General features: G+C 43.2%; 1 protein-coding gene across 1 annotated transcript; it reads right to left on the minus strand.

The window, feature by feature from the left end:
- Positions 1-13582: 13582 nt before the first annotated feature.
- On the minus strand, positions 13583-15863 carry LOC129599819 (uncharacterized). The gene is made up of 2 exons (XM_055498149.1): positions 15123-15863; positions 13583-14700 (listed from the first exon to the last, which is right to left on the minus strand). Exons 1-2 carry the CDS (start codon positions 15712-15714, stop codon positions 13682-13684), a joined length of 1611 nt encoding a protein of 536 aa, XP_055354124.1. The 5' UTR covers positions 15715-15863; the 3' UTR covers positions 13583-13681.
- Positions 15864-16390: the final 527 nt, after the last annotated feature.

Raw genomic sequence — 16390 nt, forward strand, 5'->3', positions numbered from 1 at the left:
CTTCCCTGCCTGAACGGTGCCCTTCTCAAATCGAAGCAAATAGGTGCATCCGACGCATAACTGCTCTCCGTATGATTTCAGAAACTGTTCGTTTATCCACATGGGCAACATACCAGTCCCATCTGCAAGGGTCACCGATTGGAACTTCCCACCGGTTCCACCGCTTTTGCGCGTTCGGATTGGCGTCTTTTCAGCAATCGTAACAGTCAGCGTAAACCTAGATGAATGTACTTTCGTGTTGCCATGGTCTTAACTATGTATGATGACCGACATTTCTCACCTGTCTGGTTTTTTCACAATCAATTCTGCAACTGAAAAGGCGGCCGGTGGTCCTTTAAATTTTTTTGGGGACGCCATTTCTCAAAGTCTGGATGTCTGATAATTCATCATTTTTTTTATAATTGAAGGTCACGATATTTTTCAGGTTCATAGACTTTTTCAGTTATTCAGTTTCTCAACAGAGTTTGTAGGCGACGAATTTCAGAGAGTGCGGCTTTAGAATAGGCAAACGATTCTGGCGTATAATCTAGTAATATAAATGCCGAGCAATTCGGGAATCTCGATAGCGCCACGTAGAAACCACCCTGTGGCCTACACTTTCCAAAGTTTAAGTCAATTGCGCCACTCAGTATAGTCGCCCCTTGGGACTTGTGGATTGTCATTGCATACGCAAGACATACAGGAAACTGAGTTCTTCGCATTGATGATTTATTTACGTCATAAAACCAAGACGTCGTTGGTGAAATGATAGACGGCTCAGTATTGCCGTCGAACAAAATGCTGATACTGCTCGGCATTTTGACCTTTATGGTGCTTTCCAGATTGACTTCCGAACACGCACAATCAAACAACTCAGGCACATTGCTAGCAGCCTGATTGTCTTCTTTGAACCATAATACGTCAATCAGCGTTCCCATAGCACCGTTCACTAAACCACTATTTACATCAACATTTTGTGTCAACATTATTCTGCATCCTTTAGTTAGATGAACATGCTCGGCAAGACCACCAGTCTTTCTCGAATCCTTTGATGGCTTTAATGAATCCTTACAAATTTTACTTTTGCTGTTTCTTCCACTATCGCGTACATCTTTAGCTTTTATCTCATATACGGGAACCCCCGAATTTTTTGCTAACTCGCAAAGGGCATTTTGATTGAAGTTCTGTGTGCTATTTACTCTATAGAAAAGATGAAGACCATTCCTAAATTTATCCTCGTACTCTTTTTGGATTTCTCTCCAACCAGTAGGGTTTACATTTGGATTAAGACACCGTTTTCGCAAAAGATTGTCAAACTCGGCAGATAGCTCCCCATCTCTTAAGGAGTTCAACCCATCACGAAAACTGTCGTCCGATACCTGTCTCATGTTTATTGAGAAGAACACAGGTGTAAACAGTTTCCAAAGATCTACCAGTTCACCAGATTTCTCGAAGATAAATTTTGCTTGTACCGGACGCAGTTGGAATAAATCTCCAAAAAGAATTACAGGAACATCGCCAAAAAATACACCTGGCGTGTTTATTTTATCTCGAACTTCGTTCAGACGTTGGTTAACTTGATAAAATAATTTCCGCCCTACCATTGATATCTCATCAATTACCAAAATCAAACTCCCATCTAATTTATTTCGTAGATTGTTAAGTTTTTGTCCGGTAGCTACACGATAATTCTGAAAAGAACCGTTTTGGACATCCAATCCGAACAATTCGTGCAAGGTTGCACCCCCAATGTTGTGAGCTGCGCACCCTGTCGGAGCCGCTAATAAGCATCCCGCTTTGTGTCAGCCATAGATACTATCCCTTTTTCTGCTATGACAAAATTTTTTACAAGTTTTTTTATACATTTTATTAAATATGTCTTACCGCACCCAGCCGATCCTTGAACAAACAAACGAAAGGGCTCTATACGCTCTGGCTGTTTTCCAGCCGCCAATTTTCTACGTTCTTGCAACAGACGATGGAGATACGATTCAACCATCTCATAAACCGCATTTTGCTCTGATGTGAATTTGCTCTTATCGATTACTTCGGAATGAAAACATTCTTCTCTTTCATCAAGATCTAACAAAGAGCTGTCAGTCAAAGCGGCATGTCTTTTCTCAGCAAAATGCTGCCTTTTTGTTGCCATCGATCTGACATAATCATTTTGCTTAACCATTTCGAGTTCTAAAAGTATCATTGCTTTGTACGTCTCAGGTAACAACTCGGCATTTGCAGTTATAACCGGAATTAGTTCCCTAAATGCTGACAAAAATTCGTCGTCATTTCCCTGCAAATTGTATACTTCACTAACTTCATCACCAAAAGGCAAAGTTAGCATGCATATTCCGTAAAGCTTCTCACGAACATCTTTGCTGTTTAATGCAAATGCGACATTCTTTGGTATTCTACGCATTCTCAGTTTCGTCCCCTTAGCAGTCATTATTCGCGGAAGGCAGTGACCTTTTACTGAAATAAAAGGTGGGGCATTCTCTTCTAATTTCCACAACGGGTTTTTCTTGAAGTCCGTTATCTCGAAAACATCGTTTTAATCAATATCTTCTTCATCAACATTCTCTTCTATGCTTTTCTTCTTTTTGGCATCAACAACAAACCATTGCAAAAACTCAAAAAGATTTAAAGATTTGAGAAAATCATTAACTTCTACATTGTTCCATCTCGATATACGATTAATATAATTCGTTAGCATGGTAGGTACGAAGTCTGTCTCCGAAAACGTTGCCTTGCACGACGTAGTACGCTTCAGCAACTGGGACCTGCCTTCAACGCTTTTCAGATCAACATAAACCGATGATGTCGAGCAATAGTACAAAGGGCATTTCAAAATAATCATCGCCGCTTCAACCTTTCCAACCTGTCTATTAGATAGTACAGCATTTGCTGCTTTAAAAAGCGTACTTTGAATAGTACACTTGTCATTTGGGTCGTTTACAGTTTTCTCAAAAACTTTCTTCAAAATTTCATTATCCTTCTGTTCTGGCTTTGCGACATAGCTAAATAAGTACTCCATTGCTGCCCAAACATCGCACACAACTTGCACATCCATATTGCTCCTAAACAATTTCAGCCAGCTGACGTTATATGGAACGATATCCATAGATTCATCTGTTAGTCGCCGTAACGTAATTTCCTTATCCCCTTTAACGCGGTTTTTCCATTCTTTAGATGTCAGAAATCTTGTCCTTTCTGATTTTATATGAGGATAACCAAATCTACATAACATACGTTCCACTGTAACATTCCGTTCCTTTTGGTTCCCAGAAATTTCCTGTTGATCATTGCAATTACAACTACTTTCACAAATTTCTTCCCTATCTACTTCCTCATCAGTCTCAGACGCTATGCTAGTTTCTGCAACCGTCTCGCTGTTGTTTTTCTTGCCCAACGGGTTCTTATTCCGCCTGAAAATCTTTTTGCCTTTGCGACAAGTAAACGTATGAACATGCTTCTGAAACTTCATCACCAAACTCTTTTCAATTTCATCTGAAGGAACCTCGGTAGTTAAGAAGCTATCCAAAAATTCGGTTATCTTTTGCTTTCCACTTTCACATTCGTAATTAAAGCCCACATTAAGCCATACCAAACAATGTAAGTGCGGGTAGCCAGCCCGCTGGAATTCAATCTTTGTAAACACATCTTTTGCATAAATACCATTTGGAAAAGCACCCGAGTTTTTCGATTTCAAAAATGTTACAAAACTCTCCGCTCTACGTTGAAACATTTTTGCAGCGACTCCACAATTATCATTAATGACCTTCAGAATTTCTTCATCCGCAGCACTTTCTAACTTTTCTAACACTGGGTTTTGAATATCTCCATATATATCTGGTCGAGCGTAACAAAGCAGTTCTGGACAATACCGTAAATTTATGCTTACAAACAGTTGTGGTGGTCCTTTGCATTTAAACATGTTCTTCATTTGCCATTTTGCCCTATCGTAGTATGCCTGCGTCCCTCGCAACACCGCACCTACTTTTGGGTACAAAAACCGCGAAATATCAAGGACAGCCTCCTTACCCTCTGCGAACTTTTCGGCTTCTTTCAATACATAATTTATCTCTTTACGCATTAATTCCCTTTGATATACGTTAAGGCATCTGAAGACATATGAAGAATCCTTCTGAAATCGATTATCCTTGCTTAGCAACCGAATTTCAAAATACTTTCCGTAATCAACATGGTATTCTCGATTATCTTCAACACCTCCATAACCATCAGGAAATAAATTAGGGTAGCATTTTTCTTCTACTCCACTGCTGCTTATGAAATTGAAGATTGGCACATTCTGATAAGGAAGGGTTCCTTCTGGTCCCATAGTAAATTCTTCAGGAATAACATCACCAAAATTTACCAAAGCATGGCTATCGTGCACGTCTATTCTGACTAATACCTCAGCACTTACTTGATCATTATAGTCAGTATTATCTCGCGCCCTCACATTTACGTTTTTATAATACCTATTATTTGCCAATAAAAAATTCAGTGCCCGATAAACGGTATCCATATCAACAGAATAATGCGCTGTCACCGCATGTTCTCCTTTTAGCTGATTGACTGCTAATAAGCAATCAGATACTGGTACCGGAAACAAGCTGTTGACGCATTTTGTCACATCTGATACGATATGCAAGAACTGTCCTGCCGAATGGGGCATACTTTTAGACCGAAATAAAATCGTGGAGAATGGAAATATCATCCTTACACACTGTAACTCCATGTATCCCAAGTTTAACTCGTCAACCTTGCCCCCGGGATTTAAATTATTTAATGCAAAACTGCGGTAGCAAAACTCCCTTCCCTCCCACGGTTCAAATTTTCCACATTCATGGCACAATACACAATCTACTGGTAGTTCTGGATGACCTACACCATCATTTTTTGCACACTGATCTGTTCTTTCAACAACAAAACAACACTCGCATTTCAAATATTCAACATAAACCGACTTTATATATGCTGATCCAATTTTTTCCCCGACCTTGATCTCTTTTTTACGCTTATTTTCCGACAATTTTTTAATTTCGCCCTGTACTCCCGCATATACAACTTTCGTTTTTCTTTTCGGTCTGCTGTAGCATCGCGAACCTCCTCTTTTTCTTTTGCACTGCACTCCTTATAACGTTCGCTTTTTTTTTGTGCCCGGTACCGCCGCATATACTCAGTCCGATTTTTCTTTACCTGGTTGTGACAACCTGGTTTATTTGGGTTTGGTCAGCCTCGTGCACCATCATATCTTCCCCACAATTACTGCTATTTGAAACGGGCATTTCGATGCAATCGCCCAATCTCTTCCCATTCTTTTTTTTAAAAACATTTCTTACAGACGACTTGATAACCTTCTCAGTCTTAGCCGACTTAGCATTTACTGTAATTCTCTGAATTTTACTTTTTCTATGCGCAATTTTCCGCCCATCGGAACCATTACGCCGAGCAGCCCCATCACGTTTTAGCAGGTTTTTCGACCCATATTCACCATACTCTGGTATACTTGCTCTCGATTCCATTAAGAGCAATTATCCATATCACCACGCCATAAATTAAACGATTTGAAAACCAAATTAAACGAACCGATCATATCCCTGCGCTACCAACACTATTTTACAGCATCAACCAATTGTATAGTACTTATTTCTTATACAAAGTTTAGCGATCTTGCGCTAAATCTTACCTCACTCCAAAACAACGCAAAATCACACATCCGCACTTATTGTTTCGGAAAAGATAATTTTATTCGCACAGCAGTTACTTCCATCCACACAAATCTTCGACTGACCGTTCGCATCTACACAACTGATCTATACATGCCAACCGGATCTTCTTCAAACAGGCTCGTATCAGCTGCCACACCACTGCAATAATTGCGCCCGCCTTTGGGCAGGTATCGTAAGCAGTTTAATCCAATCTTTAATCTTCACTCCAGTATTCAGGCGAATCTTACAATTACGACACCTCCCCGTGTTCTGCAGTCAGTTTTACTAAGCACTCAATCAACTTGCATTACGCCCACTCTACCAGCTGCCTCCCATTTCTTTCTTTGAAGAACTCACATAACATTTCCCAAACCGCTCCCCTTAATCTCACCAATCACATCGATGTAACATTTTGGTTACGAATTTCCATAGACAAATCCAAAACAAGCCGTTAACACTATTCTTATGGGAAGACTAGTCTTCCTCTTTTCATAGTGTTAAGTCCTGCATCTGTGTGCAGTCCCTCCGGAAAATAATTATATCGCGTGGTGATGCGGTTGCTGTTTAGCGCATATCAAGTGTACACGTAAGAGAAAAAAAACACATCTCTGATCAGTTCGCTTACTCGTAAGCGAACTGAAATCAAGAAACACTAGATGAAGATGTGTAGTGGCATTAAGCGTTCATCGTGGCATAATAAAAGACGAATTAATTGCGGCAACGGCTAGCTTAGTAAGACTGGACACATCCACCTGCCTCAAATCAACATCTGTCCAGTCACGGTCACTACCATCAAGTTGAAAACCACAGTACCTACGAAATCATAACAATTTCAGTTTGAAGCCATATGCAGTCACACAGTCACATAGTTACCAAACTGAACAAACTTACAGCTGAAAGAAGCATCGAATATTGCGCCATTCAAGTTGGGATATTCCAGAACGTTCACCCACCGCCGATAGATTGCCCGCACGTTGTTGTATACTGTTGCCTTAACCGGAGTTTGATTTTCCCCCTGTACTGTTCCACAACTAGGACTTTACCGAAAATTTATCTCCGCCGCTAGTAAAAATTTGCGGAGCATACCGGCATCCCCGTCGTCGGAATGCAGCAGCAGGTATGGAATCGAAACTTTATGGCAGTTGCGTTGAATCGAGGTCCAACGAGCTTTTCCAGTGGAAAATCGTCTTTACGAAACAAACACCCCGTGTTACTTGCAATATTCTGGATCCTATAATTCCGCAGAATCAGATGCCGACAAACGGTGATGAGTTTCGTTACATTGCAACACTTCCAACTAGGCACGATTTGGTTCTGGTTCGGTTTAGGCAAGTCGTACCAGTCGAACATCGCGATGCCTTCGCGAGTGAAGCCGTCTTGGATTAGGATATAGTGCAGCTGAATATCCTTGATGGTCAGAAGCGGTACCAGCACTCTTGTAATCGTGGTCAAGTGACTGAGGTTATAGAAGTTACCAAACGGGAGGAATCGATCCCAATAAGGCTTTGGGTTTCAGCGGTTACGGCTTTGTTTAAGGCCCAGCTTAAGATGTAAACGCTATCGCAGGGAAGAACGTAATCTCTATCAGATAGTTTGTTCCGTTGCAGTTTTGAGGCATCGATGATAATGTGTCGGCTAGCGCGTCGGCCGGATAAGAGCTGATGCCACAGTGTGCAGACCCTTTTGGACATCGTTTTGTAATAGCATATAATCCATATTCATGTTATACGGGTATATTTTATTGAAACACTTTTAATCCGCATATTACGTCTGCACTCATACACTTGTGAGAATGAATTTAAATTTTCCAAACAAACCAGCAAACTTTAGGAAAAACAGACTTTGTGTGCTGTGACCTATCTCACTGGGATAAATATTCCTTTGTCCTTACCTTTTTGCCTTTTGTTGAGTGTGCAGATCGAAACCGAAGAGAACATCAACCATAACTGAATGCGCCACATCACCGATCCATCCGTCATTACCTGGAATTCGAAACGCAGCACATGACATATTCTTAAAAGTTTGCATAATTACGAAATAATCTAAAGTTAATACTGTATTCTCTTTATTCAGTAAATCCTAATTATACAAAATCTGACGCGCCAGTCGGTGGAACCCGGCTGTGCGCAATCAAAAGCTGTTTGCCAATAATATTATTATGTATGGTACCCGTACTCTGTATATGATTTCACATGCGGGGTCATTTGGACACTTGAGTGACTTACTGTAGATGCTGGCTGTTAATTAAGATTCTTGTCTTCTACAAGCTGCAGCAAGCGCTGTTCAGTTCATTATAGAAAACATACTATCTATAAATTATAATATTTATTATTTCGTAGATACAAATATGAAAATCTGCTCGTACCGAAAATTAATCCTTGCTGAGCGACCTCAGTCATAATATCGTCTAACGGTGGCGATTCCGGAACAGGATACCAGCTCGCACACGCTTCTCGTAAGATCTCATCATTCCATTCGCACGTGCGTTAACTAGATTATTATCATGGAGCTGGGCGCAGAACAAAACTGAAGGAATTCCCAGTAACTGCAACGTAGAATCGGTATGCCACCCAGCGATTTCCCGGAGCATCGCCGTACGGGTATTTGGTTTGTGGCTTTGTACAGGCATTTACGTATGGCGGTCACATCCAGTGCCTTAATCCTGTGAGCATTCGTAAAGGGTACGGTGAATTTGCGATAGTACAGTCCGCTGATTTTGTTGTAGAGCGGTGGCACATCGAAAGCGGTATCAATAGCAATGGCTATCTGCCATAAATGGACCATCCAACACTGTGGCCCGCCGTCCAACTGAACATAGAAAAACCCCAGTCAAGTAGTTGGTGCAAGGAGTCGGGTCGGACGAAAAATGTGTGGTTCGTTCTCCGTGTTGCGCAGCGCCACCTGCACTGCATAACTGCCGGTTGCTGCTACTTCCTCGTCCAATTTGCGCCCCATATAAAACACATCACTCAGAAAACGTGGAGCCCGGATGTGGCGTGAGTGGATCCAGCTGGCGGGAGCTGTTGTGGAATGTGTCTTTATTAGCACAAGCCAGTCACAATGCAAATTTTGTAATTAAAACAAGATTAATTATAACAGGAAAATTTCTCTTAAGTTGTCCGTTACATCCATAGTTCCAAAAACGGACACCGCATTTCCCCGTTGAATTTCGATAGACAGACGCTGGCGTAGAAATTCATGTGATCGCGGTTCACCAGTGTGCTGCTGCAGTCGCTTGCCGATTTCCTTCACTAGAGCGGATGCCGACTTTCCCCATGGCCCGAGTGTTTCGAAGGCTAAGGGCGCGAAAATGTATCTGCCGTCAAGGTACGCGTACAGACTGCTCTTCCTGTCTTCGGCATGGGCAGCGGCGGATCCAGCGGTTGCCGAAGTGGACTTGATGTGCGATGGGGCGACAGTGTCGACGCAAGTGACGTCCCAGGCTAAACACATGCCACGTTTCCAGGCGAACGTCGTGCACCCGTCCGGGCGACGATCGGACGTGTGGGATGTGCCGCGGGGCTCGAACTTCGCTGGGATACCCGCCGAAACTAATGATCGGCAGACAATACTGTTTAACCCGCCATGGCGAGCGTGTCTACCGGCAGAGAAGGAGCATGACAACCCGTGGTGGCCATGAACGTCAACTGGTTTGCGGCATTTTGCACATGAGTGTGCTTCACAGATTACTGCGCCCAGCCTTAGACCGACTGAAATCTTTAAAGTATCGTCATCGAGGAGGTTTCCAATGTGTGCCGAAGGCAGCGCATTTAACCAGATGCCGGCTTCTGGTTTAGACTGGGCAAGGAGGCGCGCTCTGTTAATTTCATCGTCGCGAAAAACGTTCAACAATGTTGACAGCGACGCATTGCATAGCGGTAGGTCCCATGATCTCTGAGACTTTTGGAAGTTGAGTTCGGGGGGATCTGTCTGGCCACTCTCTTGTGGAATCAAAATTAATAAACATGAGGTCCTCGTCGATATCCTGCACGTATCCTAGCCACCATTCCCCGGTGTCGCGCTGCACCATCACCGTGTTGCCGTAATTGATCTCGCATGCCCCGCACGCTAGACCCCGAAAAGGATATGTTGTGATAGCGTCCATGGCACTGTACATAAGTGTATCAGGAAAATCCGATAAGCGAGCGCAGATAACTTCTTCAGCTATATCTGCGTAAACCACCTGGCGCCGAACAGAGTCAACGTGGGAAAAAATGGTAGATTCAGCAACAGGTGGGTAGTTTAGTTGCACAAATCACTGTGGTCAAATTTTTGGCACTGAATAATGTTAAATACAGATAGGTAGTAGTTCTGGAGAATTAGGATTGCAGACTCGCGTAAGAAACCTATATGTATACCTAACCGAAGACAAGCTGCGTTGACCGTCACTTGCATACGCGATTCTGCTAAAAGAGTGGAACGGGTGCAACGCGTTTGAAATTCGAGCGGTTGTCAATACGGATCTATCGGATCTCAAAAATGACGAAGCAAGACTATTTGTGCGAGGTCAGGTCATATATACCGTACATAATAAAACTGCATAAAGGTCATGTATATATACTAAAACTTTCATCAGTAACAGGATTTTGCGCTGTTTTTAACGCCATATTGTCATAATAATTATGGACAATTGCTTTGTGTTTCGTTTTACCGTGTGGTTTTGTGAAATTGTACCGTATCTCCAGTGCGGTTGCTCGGGCCGCACTTTGACGCCATTGCGCAATTATTTTCCGTGATTAGACAACTTTAAATATCGGTTGGTCAGAGGAAATGTGAGCTGAGCAAATAAATCTGGGATTTCCAAAAAAAGTATGCGGCCTACATACGTATTGGCCGTTATTTTGAAGTGGTCTATCTAATGACCCATTTGATAATTCAGTGCGCGCAATGCGGCATATAATAATTGTAAGATTTTTGATGGCATCAAAATAAAAACTTCTCGTATCAAGGATCGCCGTTACGGAAAAACGATGCATTAGGTAATGTATCAAATGCTTACTTTTCGGTTGCGCAATATCTGCACAGTCACACTTCTGAATGCTATAAACTCGGTTTATTAAAAAGTTTCACGCTTTTAACCCTCTCATAACATTGGTCATCGCGATCACTAAAAACGAGAACCGGGCCGCAAAATTAGTGCTGTTCTGACCGGACGATTCCGATTAGGACTTGTACAGCATCGATAAATTTCCATTTTATAGTTTTTCGTGGGAAATGACTAGCATGAAATCTTATTTTGTTCTTCCAATACCAAATGTTCTCCTCATACCAAAGGTGAACTGCATCGGTTACTTCGGCAAAAAATTTCGGAATTCTATGACAATATTTTGTAAAATATTTTTGCTTGTTCCAGATTTTATTACTTGTAGTCGGTGGGTGTTCGGCGGATATTGATCAAAACAATCCCTACCGGAGTCCTGCATACCCCCAGCCAGTGGGAACCTATAATAATTATCATCAGCCAGCGTCAGCCGCAGATCAAGTAGGATGGTCGCCGTATGACGGTACGTACGCACATATATCAGGCATAATTAATTTTGTATTTCTTTAAAATATATATTTATTACGTATGCCTTGACATTCCAGGCCTACCGTACAACAATCGGATGAACTACGACGTCCGCACCAAAAATGATTATAGCAGGGACTACGGGAGTGATCCGTACATCACAAAGGTCAATTATTATGAATTACCTTCTTTCGGCGCTCACAATCCAAGCACACATCCCGCGGGTGACAACAATCCATCGCGTTACGCTAATTTTGGCAGCAGGAACGGTCCCCACGACAACCGGGAAATAAATTACTCATACAATAAGAACGGATATTCTTACGGCAGTACTAACAATGGGAGACGGTTAACGTCCTTAAACCAGCCTTATGGATGGAACGGTGATTTCAACAACTATGGAAGCGTTGCTTACATTCGCTCGGATTACCGACAATATCCAGCCACAAATATGGTGTGTTGCGCTGATATGCCCAGATCCTTATTTCGTTTTAGATAACCGCGGTTTCATTTGCACTACTTTTTGTAGTCGAAAGCTGTTTATGCGGATCGGAACACCTGCCAGCCGACGGCTCAGAAACCACTGTTTTGCGGTGCCGAATCCCCAGAATACAACATTGCCGCCATTAACCAGATACTCAATTCCGTTGCCTGCATACGCCGACCGGGAGAAGCGTACGCGTTGTATGACTGGGACAATTCGTGTATGTTTGGGGATATCACCGAAACGTCCGTCTACTATCAAGTCCAAAACCTCAACTTTCGCATTCTCCCAGAACAGTTCGCCAGCATTTTTGCCCGAGGATACAATACCAGTAATGGTGATCAGTGTCTACCGCAAGGAATCAACACCGTTATCGGGCAGTCGGCAACCCAGACATTAACTGTTCAGTCACTAATACAGGAAGTACTTCAAGAGTATCTGAAGCTTTTTCACGCTTATATTGGTCCAAAATACAATCTGCAGTCAACAACCACGCCTCCTAGCTTTACGACATCCCTTCAGCCTAACATGGCTTTAGATGCCATTCGCCAGACAACGGAATACAAAGACTTTGTCGCCAAATTCGGCAACTTGGTTTTTGCGCTGAACGACGCCAACGGCGGGGATGATTTCCTACCGTGTGCCCAAATTCTGGGATTGACAACTCTACCGCAGTTGTGGGATGGCATGACCGAAGCCGAGATTAAAGATCTTGCTCGGCTGAGTATCCGATACAACTTGAACGCGGCCATTGGTACCGTGTCGTTCACATCGTCCAGTGGGATTCAAGGGAGCTATCCAACGGGTCTGCGCATCTTCAACGGCCAGGAAGCCAGCATGCGAGCGTTCCAGGCGCGCAACATCAGCGTCTACGTCATCTCCGCATCGCCACAGTATTTCGTCGATGTGACCGCCACCTTCTACTCCCTGATGTACAACGTTCCCAAAAATAATATTTTTGGGATACGATTCATCATGCAGAATGGGAAATTCACCGGGAAGTTGGTAGGAGGAGACTATCCGATCACATGGGGACTAGGGAAAGCCCTTGTCGCCAACAACATTATCCGTCCACGGCACAACGGCAAGGCTCCCATCTGGGGCACGGGAGATTCCCAGGGAGACTGTGCGTTTTTGTCACTGGTGCGGGATGGGGTGGTTCTAGTTAACAATCGATTACAAACAGTGGGAAGCTGTATACAGCAGCTGTATGAGAAAGCGTGCCAGTTGTTCGGTAAAGTGGATCCGGTCACATATAACCGGTTTTTACTGCAAGGTCAAGATAAACAGATCGGTTCGTGGATCAACTCAGGATGGACGAGTACGGACGGGGTGACCTATACTTCCGGTACCACTGCCGACTGTAGTGCTTATAAAATTATTTGATTTTACATGTAATTGTTTTAGGCAAAAGTGCTTGACGTAAGCGCATGCGATTGTTAAACGAAAACACGACGATCGCGGTTTGATTTTTGAATAATGCATATGACTGATGGTTAAGGAGTGGTGCGAGGCAATCGACATATAACGTCGTCCCAGATGAATAAAAATAGTTACAAGTCTGTGTAAGTATTTAATCGATGATTATCACATTTTCGTATTTGTGTTTGAGTAGGTCAACCGGCAATACCGTTTAAAACTAAGATTTTATAGTTATAAATTAGATGTACACATTTTCCAATGCATTGGAAGGCATTTTCCAAAAATGGTTAATTTTTTGTATGAGCGTACGGTATGGATTATAATTTAGTGTTTGTTTCCGAAATTAGTTTGTTATTATTTTGTCGTTGGTTGAATGACAGCTTAATTGTGTTGGAAAATTTCGCTGATATCAAACGCTGTGATTAAGCGACCGCAGGGTACTCGATAACAGACACGAACTTACTTAAATAGTGTCAATCGCATTCAAATATACTGCGCAGACCGCACAAAAATAAAAAAATAATTAGTCTCAAAATTAAACGCCATCAGAATACGGTACTCATCACATTTTTAGCATTAGCCGGGAAACGAATATTTTCCCTGCATGCGGAAATACTTCGTCACCGGCGCGTCGTCCCTCGCACCGGCGCTACCCGTCCGACCGGATGCACTTATCCGATGCCGCTTAGCATGCGCTGTTACTTTCGGCTTAAGCCGGTCGCGTGGCGATATGACATTCCCGGTCTTGATCGGTTTGACTTCCAAACTAGCCGATACCTCCGCTGTTCGGGTTTTAGCTTTACTGGGAAAGACCACACCCCGTCGCTCCACTGACCTTTCCTGTCGGCCACCATACTGAAGGGGGACCGCATCAAAATGCAGCGCGTTCAACGGATCTGTCCGATTCTCCTGATTTTCTGCCGGCATTTTCGGACCGGAGCTGCTGTCACTGTTGGAATCATCCGAATCACGGACGTTCATATTCGTCTCCGCGACCGGCTTCGGATTGTTTATATTATTCATATTGGGCATAACTGCCAGCGCTTCTTTGGGTGGATTCACCGATAATGGTTGTGGTTGTGAATGGAAATTCACGGGATAATTTACCGGTGGATACATCGGTCCGCGGTTTAGCGGTGTGCCTAACATCTGACCGGCACCCAACGGTTTCATCACCGAGAAGTTGATATGAATCTCCGGTACGGCTTGCTTCTGTTTTTGGAACTTATTGGCGCCCTGCGCGTACGTTTTAACAGGAATGGGTTTTTCGGTTTTCTCTATGGTGTTCTCTGATAAAGGTCGCGTTTGTTGAGCTGTCTTGACGAGATTGGTGTAACTATGGCCGATAGGTGGGTAGAAGGGAACGACAGCTGCGCGGATGTTTTGGTGCTGCATGGACATATCGTACTGGAGGTCACCAGGTGATGATGGGCGCAGCTGGGAAGCATAGTTTTCCGCAGGTTGCTGAATTTTTTCCGGTTTGGTCGGATAAGATTTGGATGCGCTGTTGTCAGACAGGTAGAGTTTGGAGCTGATCTTGTTGCAGGTTATGCCGCAGGCGATAAGAGGCTGAGCAACTGGTACCGCAGCTATCACTAAACAAACCAGAACATTATTACCTCAAGTAATGGGAACATCGTTATTAAAAAACTAGTGAAAGCCGGTAAAATTGTAGCGATAACTAGCGATAACCAATAACTCAGAAGCTGCAGGATTGCTTAGAAATTAAAAAAGATTTCACAGTGTCATTTACAACATACATATATAATATATGTACAATTATACAAATGTACAGTATATTCATTGCTACCGTTTTAAAGCCTTCACGAAACTTGTTTATGTTAAAAACTCAAACTTGTTTAATTTAACTTCATAAAATTTCAAAGGTGAATAGGTCGTTTACTGGACGCAATGAAATCACAAATATTACCAGGACGTTCATGAAGCCAAAATATTGTTACGGATTACTCTAATCACGAGACTTGTTTACTGTTAGTCTGTTAAAGTATACACTCACGTGCAGCACGTTGTACCGGAGATCCGAACATGGCCGACAACTGCGCGCTAACCGGATCCGGGAGCGGTCCAATTTCCGGTACACGCGCACTCGGCCCATTACCGCTATTTCCGTTGCCACCTTCCTTGTTCGATCCACCGCCCTGCTCCTCTTCATTCTGACCAGCCTCATTATTTTCCTCTTCGTTGTTCGCCGATTCCGATGATTCCGAACTCTTTGAATCGCTGTTATCCTCATTATCACTGCCGTTATGATCGTCATCCGACTCTTGCGCATCCTGTTCCTCCTCCGCCGCATCCTTGGCCTGATCGCGATTAGGATACTGGTTGCCAGTGGGATAACCCGTGGGATGGCCATTCGGTTGCCCGGAGGTCAGCGGCCGCGGTTGCCAGTCATTTAATGGAACGTTGACATTCGTATAACGGTTCGGTAAATGATTGGCTAATCCATCTTTTACACTGGCGGTGAAATTCCCGGTTATCTGCGCGGTGTGCTGGCTCTGGACTTTTACGGGATAATCCGGTTGATCGCCGCTAACATATCCGAGTCCGACGCATATCCAAACGGAAGCAAAGATTTGTCCATACATCATTGCACTGTGTGATAGAAAAACCGTGAATGGCGCAGCGAGTGGAAAAAAGCCGCAACTATAAGGCCGCCTTGCCGGCTAATCAGATTCCATATTGATGATGTTTATCACACTGGTCACTTGTGGTAAGAGGAAGGAAAGATGTACCGTTACTTCCGCGTCAAGTAGCCCTTGCAACAGCCACTCGAAATGGCAGGCTCAATGCACGTGTAAATCAGCCAATTTACAATTGTAATATCCACACTGTCGGCAAGATGATACAATGGTTATCGCTGCATGCGTTAATACGGGTTTCCAGTAATGCCGGCTTTTTCGACGACTTGTTACATTGGAATGATAGTCAAGAGAAATGGTCTTGATCCAGTTCTACGGCTACGTCTGCAGCGTTGCAGTGATGCTGCACAATCCGCATCAATTCATAAGTACTGAAATCTGAGCCGCATCCATCTCAAACAGGCATCATAAATTAGTTTATGTGCTGCAATAATTTCTTTCGTAAAGCTAAGATTTGCGTACCCGAAACGTGCACATTAAAAATCCATCCAGCGAAAATTTAAAGTAATATTATGACGAAGCCTACTAAGTATCTACTACCGGCACTTACCGCTATAGGCTTAACGGCTTTCTGGTTTTGTTAAAAATACGAGGTATGTCAGTAATCTTGGCCTTATGTGTTATA

Source organism: Paramacrobiotus metropolitanus, unplaced genomic scaffold (assembly GCF_019649055.1).
Source record: "Paramacrobiotus metropolitanus isolate TYO unplaced genomic scaffold, Prichtersi_v1.0 Parri_scaffold0000155, whole genome shotgun sequence".
NCBI classification, from domain to species: domain Eukaryota; kingdom Metazoa; phylum Tardigrada; class Eutardigrada; order Parachela; family Macrobiotidae; genus Paramacrobiotus; species Paramacrobiotus metropolitanus.

Excerpts from the sequence above, each read along its gene's own strand:
- LOC129599819 (XM_055498149.1), bottom strand. The coding sequence starts at position 15,714 with ATGATGTATGGACAAATCTTTGCTTCCGTTTGGATATGCGTCGGACTC. Across the intron at positions 14,701-15,122 it reads TCCGGTACAACGTGCTGCAC|TGATAGCTGCGGTACCAGTT; the intron begins GTGAGTGTATAC and ends TGGTTTGTTTAG.